Source organism: Pseudophryne corroboree, chromosome 6, assembly GCF_028390025.1.
Source record: "Pseudophryne corroboree isolate aPseCor3 chromosome 6, aPseCor3.hap2, whole genome shotgun sequence".
Lineage (NCBI taxonomy): Eukaryota > Metazoa > Chordata > Amphibia > Anura > Myobatrachidae > Pseudophryne > Pseudophryne corroboree.
In genome coordinates this window covers 589453122-589460705 of record NC_086449.1, presented here as the reverse complement: position 1 = coordinate 589460705, position 7584 = coordinate 589453122, and the positions used below count along the sequence as shown (strand labels likewise).

General features: G+C 42.2%; 1 protein-coding gene across 1 annotated transcript; it reads left to right on the top strand.

The window, feature by feature from the left end:
• Positions 1-5296: 5296 nt before the first annotated feature.
• On the top strand, positions 5297-5719 carry LOC134934627 (uncharacterized). The gene has a single exon (XM_063930018.1). The coding sequence runs from the start codon at positions 5297-5299 to the stop codon at positions 5717-5719; it is 423 nt and encodes a 140-aa protein (XP_063786088.1).
• Positions 5720-7584: the final 1865 nt, after the last annotated feature.

Genomic DNA, 7584 nt, shown 5'->3' with positions numbered 1-7584 from the left:
TGAATGGCTGCATGGGATGTAGGTAAGTATATGTAAGTGTGAGTGTGAATGTGCAAGTGTGTTTTATTAAAGTGTTACTGTCACAGTGTGTGTGTCATGTCTTTATTGGAATATTTATTTTATTGTGGAACTACTTTTACCAGTGGGCCTTTTAATGCCCCACATGTTGGTACTTGTTGTTCTCCATGTACCAGCATGTAGGAGAGGCTTGGTGGGACCTTTAGTTCCACAGCAAAAGACAATGTTTATTTTTAATTTTTACAATTTAATGGCTATCAGCCCGCCATCCACAGCCCACAGATGGCGGGGACAGCCCCGGGCTTAATCTTTGGCCCTTGGATGCCTGGAGGGGAACTACTTTATTTGGGGGTCCCCACTCCCCCAGGGAACCCCAGACAGGGGTGACTAGTTGGGGGGGGGTAATGCCACAGCCGCAGGGACATATAAATGTGTCCACTGGCTGAGGCATTATCTCCTTGACTAGTGGAGCCTGGTGCTGGTTTCAAAAATATGGGGGACACCTATGTCCTTTTTCCCCCATATTTTTGGAACCAGGACTGGTAGAGGAGCCTGATGCTGGTTGTTAAAATATGGGGGACTCCTAGCCAATTTTTTCCCTGTATTTTAGCAAACAGGACTGGCTCAAAGAGGCCCAGGCTTGTTATGCTTTGGGGGAGGATTGCATGTCTTTTTTTTTAAACTTTTTTAACTCTGTATTGATCTGTACACAATAAGCATTTCAAAAATGACTTCCTCCATTTCTATCATTTGACATATACAATCACAGACATTAATAAAGATAAAATGGGCTATCATTAATTAAACAAGCAGACTAATGTGTACAAAGTTTATGATGCTAAAAGCAATCTAAGATTATACAAGGACAGTCTCATGCATGGCACACTGCCCGATGACTGTAATCTTGCCTTGCACAATATGGTAATTTCTAGCATCTTTTTTAATGTTTATATTTATTGGTTTTTTTTTTTGCTTGGTTTTGTCTCCAGAGAAGTTAAAATACCTATTAATATTTATCATTCTATCTTGCGTTTCTTATCTTTCTCTGTGCACCACTGAGCTGGAATGCAGGTGGCATGCACATTAAGCAGCGACATATAAAATGGTACAGCACAAAGACTGTCACACAATAGACATCAGATAGACTGATAATAGAAAAATAAATGTAGACTTTTGTCTAACAATGCTGTTAGACTCCATATTACATTTTGTGCAGGAAATATATTATCACAGTAGATAAAAGGTATATTTAATTTGTAGAGCAATTATTATGTTTGTATTTCATTATACCTAGTGGCTAAAGATAAACAAATGTTTAACATACTTTGACATCTGTAGAGATAAACTACAATATATCATTTCAAGATTGTGAATATGCTGGCACACACAATACATGTGACCTGTACTTTTTCTCTCTTATAGACTTTTTCTTGTTTTGTTTACTTTTTATTAAGTGACATACTGACTAAGGTGGGAAATGGGGATATAATAACTAAGATTCTATAAGAAGCTAATGCAAAATGTCTAGAGAGGGGTTTCCACGGAACCAGAGAGGGCATGACTATCATGGAAGGGGATGTGGTTACATCAACTCTGTGATCCCGAGCACAGCAAGCCACTAAGCCCGCTGCGCTTCGTTGTGCACCCCCCCACCGGCCATCTAAAATCCGGGATCCCGACATCAGTAATGTGACCCGACCCCATCCCCATGGAAGGTGTACCCTACAATCACTTTCCATGTATTGTTGGAGAGTAGAGCACTCAGTGATCTGTCTCAATCCCAGCTCTAGAGTCAGCTTCCCTGCTCTAGTGTTTCTCCCCTAGTGTTAGCCCATGCGGGAGGAGGTGCCTGATGATACTGTCCAGGCAGGACCGCGCACTTCTTCTGATTTCTTCCTGGGAGAGTCTGACTGCACGGATGTGCAGCTTATAGTCTCCTGCGTAGTGAGACCTTGTCTGAACGCAGTTGCACCCTGCATAGATATAGCCGCTGTGTAACCGCAGTATCACCCTGTCGCCTTAAGGAAAGTTCCTGCTTCTGCAGAACCTCTTATGTGTATAACAAACTATTACCTTCTGATCTCTGAATAAACCAACAATCTGGTTAAGTGCCGTTGTGTGGAGTAACATCCCTATCCAACACCGCAACACTCTGGGCCCAGGACCACAAGCTGGAAAGGCATTCTAAAATGGAGGTACACAGAAATAAAAGGGCAGCTAATTAAAAAAAGAATATTTCATTAAACACAAGAAAGAATGTACAGTACATGGAACAGTGTGAACTGCACAAAACTAAAAGGCTTAGAGAATAACACAACGTGGAAATTCGCCATGGAAATGCAGCTTAAGCGGGAAAAGTTGTAGAAAGTCACAATTGAGCCAGGAGCAGATCCAAATCCTGTTGAAGTGGATAGAGCCATCGGGATGATAGGCTTGGCCGTGGAACAACACGTCTACTCCATTATTAGCGGGAAAGTGTCAGCCAAAGACATGTGTGTAGCTCTGCAAATGGCGTATGAGGACAAATGTCTTATGAGAAGAATAAACTTGAGGCGTATGCTGTACAGGACAAAGTTAAGTGCATCTAAAGACATGAATGATTACATTGATAAAATATTGTCAATAACTCAGCAGTTGGCATCTGTGGGAGCACAGGTGGACGATGAGGAAGTGGCAATGGCGATGTTACAAAATCTGACACCAGAGTTCGATTTCCTGGTAGTAGCTTTGGAGTCTAACGATACCAAGCTGACAACAGAAGTTGTAAGAGCCAAGCTGCTAGTTCCAAGAATGTATTCCTGTTAAGAGATATGCTGAGGGTTCTGCCTTACTCACAAAAGTCCAAAAAGCTCAAGTTTAAGTGCTTTGTATGTCACAAGATGGGGCACAAGGCCTCAGATTGCAGACTGAGAAATTGCAGTGGTAGGCAGAAAAAGCGTGACAAACCAAATGAGTCAGCTTTGAATGAAGCAGATAGTCACAAGCACAAGAAGGATTGATGGTACATGGACTCAGGGGCCACTAGGCATTTCAGTTGTAATCAAGAGTGGTTCAATTCACTGACAGCATGTGAACCCATTACAGTAAAAGGGATTGGAGACAAAGTCCTTACTGCTTCAAAAATTGGCACAATCATAGTGCGTCTAAGAATTAAAGGTGAAACAGTCATTACAGACATCCAAGACATCTTGTTCATGCCAGATTTGGGGAGCAATCTTATATGCTATAAGCGACCTGGAGTGAAAAGGGTTAGAGAGTCCAGTTTGCAAAGGGCAAATGTATGGTGCAAAATGAAAAAGGGACTGTAATTGCTTCAGCAACCCGGTGCAACCAACTGTATGTCCTAGACACCGAGGAGTGTTCTGCAATGGCGGCCTCTGATTCAAACCAGTCAATGGAGTAGTGGCACAGATGCCTAGATCATTTGGAATATGACAACTTCCAGAAACTACTCGATGGAATGACAACTGGAATCACTGTGAGTAATACTGAGAGACCTGTGTGTGAGAATTGTATAAAAGGAAAGAAGACTCGCACCCCATTCCCAAAGTCGGTTAGTAGAGTAGAAATACCACTAGCTCTAGTGCATACTGATGTATGTGGTCCAATGGAGTTGGAATCAATTAGTGGCTACAGATACTTTATGACATTTATTGATGATGCCACAAGGATGCCACATGTATATTTTATTAAAGCTAAAAGTGAAGTTGTCAGTAAAATTATGGAATACAAGAGCCTGGTGGAGACTCAGACAGGTCTGAAATTAAAAGTCTTGAGATCCAACAATGGCAGAGAGTATGACAACTGAGTTTTAGCTGCGTTCCTAAAGAAATATGGCATATAGCATCAACTAACAATTGTGTACACGCCAGAACAAAATGGTGTGAGTGAGCGAGCAAACCGTACAATTGTTGAGAGAGCACAGACTATGTTGAGTGAAGCAGGCCTGGAGAGAAGATTTTGGGTGGAAGCAGTTTCTACTTAAAACCCATGCGCCCACAGTAGCCGTAAAAGGTAAAACACCACTGGAGGCATGGTCCAGAAAAAAGTCAACAGTAAATCATGTTGGTGTCTTCGGTTGTAAAGCTTTTGCACATATACCTAAGGAAAAAAGACGAAAATTGGATCCAAAGTCAGTGGAATGTATCATGTTAAGATACTGTGAGGAAAGCAAAGGATACAGGCTTTGGGACATTACAAATAAACGTCTTCTAAAGTCTAGGGATGTGGTGTTCCATGAGACACCGCCACTCACTGGAACAGTGCAACAGGAACCACAGCAACAATATGTATCGCTGGATATACAGGCAGCAGAAAGCGTGTCTGAGCCTGAAAGTGTTAATGTGGACACCCAATCAGGAAACATGAGGAGCAATAAAGGTATTCCATACAAAGATACAGTGAGGAATATACAAACATAGCTTACTGTGAACCCCAAAATATACAGGAAGCAAAATCAAGTAGCGACGGGAAAGAATGGAAGTCAGCAATAGATACAGAGCTGTCAGCTCTGGGTGATAACAGTACATGGACTGTAGTTGACAGGCCGCGTAACTGTAAGACAATCAAGAACAAGTGTGTCTTTTGTAAAGAGCTGAATGCAGACGGGACTATTGCTTGTTATAAAGCCTTTGTTGCTAAAGGATACACACAAAAATCTGGGATCGACTACGGAGAGATTTTTTCACCTGTTGCAAGGTACAGCACCTTGAGGTTAGTTATTGCCATTGCTATACTTTATGATTTATTGTTATACCATTTAGACTTTGATTCTGCATTCCTAAATGGAGAGTTAATTGAGGAGATTTATATGGAACCATCTGAGCATTATGATGAGAGTATGTTCCAAGAGGGAAAAGTTTCCCTCTTATGGAATTCTTTATACGGCCTAAATTAAAGTGGTCGTTGTTGGTATGTAAAGCTTGATGCTGTGCTGCTAGAGATGAACTTTGTTAGGTCAGAGACTGATCACTGCTTATATCACAAAACTATAGAAGAAAAGCTGTTCATCATACTTGTATATGTAGATGATCTATTGCTAGCAGGTCAAGAATAGCACATTACTGATGTAAAACATCAGCTGAAACAAAGATTCAAGCTAAATGATCTAGGCCTTGCAAATCACATGTTAGGCATGAGTATTGTACAAACCCTGAAAGATGGGACTGTTACAATTGATCAACAGACATACATTGAGGCAATCCTTAGCAAGTATGGAATGTCTGATGCAAAACCAGTGAGCACTCCTATTGACAAAAGCATAAAGATGGTAAAGGCTATGTCACCAACCAGCCAGGAGGAGATAGAGGATATGAGAGAGATTCCTTATCAAAATGCTGTTGGTAGCTTGATGTATGCAAATACTGAGACTCGCCCCGACATCACATGCAGTGAACCGGCAAGCCAGTTTGCAATCAATCCTGGGAGGCAACACTGGATTGCAGTCAAAAGAATCTTAAGATACCAGAAATATACAAGTTCAATAAAGTTGGGATTTACAAAATCAGAAGATTCAAGTTTAAAAGTTTTCTGTGATGCCGATTGGGGATCAGATGAGGATGACCGTCGTTCCTATACAGGATACTTGTTCATTTTGGCAGATGCAGCCGTCAGCTGGGTGAGCAGAAAGCAACCCACTGTTGCCCTATCCACCACTGAGGTTGAGTACATGGCACTTACAGAAACTGCAAAAGAAGCTTAATGGATAAAGGAGACTTTATATGAACTTAGCCTTCTTTACCACAGTGAGACCATCAACATTACGTGTGATAATAAAGGTGCAATTGATTTGTCTTCCAGCACCAAGCATTATGGACGGTCCAAACACATTGCCATTAGATATCACTTTATCCGTGAGTTAGTGGAGAATAAATCTGTCAATGTGGATTACATAACAAGCGAGAACAATGCTGCTGATATGATAACCAAGGGACTGTCATCACACTTGCTGAATATGTTCCTGACAAAATGTGGACTGGAATATATTTGAGAAATGTTGACTTGTTTTACTGTTTGCTTACCATACTTTATAAATATGTTTTCGTTAACAGGAGAACTTTATTGAAAAAATGAGTTGATAAAGTGTTATGTTTATATATGTGACCGGAGACAGCCCTTAGTGGGGAGGAAGGGGTGGCTGCTGGAGAGTAGAGCACTCAGTGATCTGTCTCCATCTCATCTCTAGAGTCAGCTTCCCTGCTATAGTGTTTCACTCCTAGTGTTAGCTCATGCGGGAGGAGGTGCCTGATGATTCTGTCTGGGCGGGACCGCGCACTTCTTCTTAGATATTCCTGAGAGAGTCTGACTGCATGGATGTGCAGCTGTATGGATATAGCCTCTGTGTAACTGCTGTATCACCCTGTCACCTTGATGTAAGTTCCTGCTGCTGCAGAACCTCTTATGTATATAACAAACTGTTACCTTCTGTTCTCTGAATAAACCAACAATCTGGTTAAGTGCCGTTGAGTAGACTAACATCCCTATAACAACACCGCAATGCTCTGCCAACATGTATGTCAAATACACATAAAACGCTTGTTGCACGCAGCTCCCTCTTCACATACAGTGCTGTGTGAAGTGGGTCATACTGTACCTAGTCTAAACACAGACAGTTACCCAAAATTGGGACTGTCCAACCAGAATCAGGACATTTGCAGACAGTCCTTATCTCTCCCAGGCCCAGTACAATTCCCCAACTGGCACACTCAGACACCCAGAAACTCTCTCTCCACACATGGGTGGTACGAAACACATATCAGAGCGCAGAAGGGGGTCTGCAGTCCTTCTCTCTGCAATGTACAGTACACACTTATCAAAAAATGGAGCTGCTGTGCACATCCAGCTGTAGCAGCAGAGCTTTCCTCCTCTCGAGTCCTCTGGTCTCCGGGGCACCTCTGTCGCCAGAGGTGAGGCAAATGGCGATTTCAGTTGATCACCATAAAGGAATTAAAATCAATTAAAATGGCCTGGCCATCCATTTCAAAAACATTTTTTAACTATGTCTGCCCATGCCTGCTTCAATCCAATTACAGGAACATAACTATCTGTGATAGAGGTTCCCTCATTCCTCTTGTCATGAACTCCGCTGCTCCAACACCGTACAGTCATAGAACAGTCACTCCAGCATTTTAGCTGGAGAAGCCATAGTTTTAATTTCTCCATATTGAGGAAACAGAAAAGATTTCTCTGACTTATAGTCTCACCCTGCAAAATCCTGCAGTCCCTATAGTTTCCAATGTGGGAAGCAGAGGAACGATATTTATATAGAGGCTAGAGATAATGCTTTTGGTCCAAACATACTGCTGTCTGTGAGCGTCTTGCAGTGGAGAAAAGAAGGGAAGAAGAGACAGGGTGCAGCACCGGCCCCTATTATCTTGGTACCCATTCTGCACATGTGGGACACAGGGCATGCGCTGCACAGCGGTGGATTTAGACCTCATGGGGCCCTAGGTAGAAAACATTAGGGATGGCCATCGACCATAGATGATTTATAATCAGAATACAATGTAGAATACTTTTGCCATCGATGGGGTAGAACCAGATGGTTTCCCTCCATCGGTGGCATGG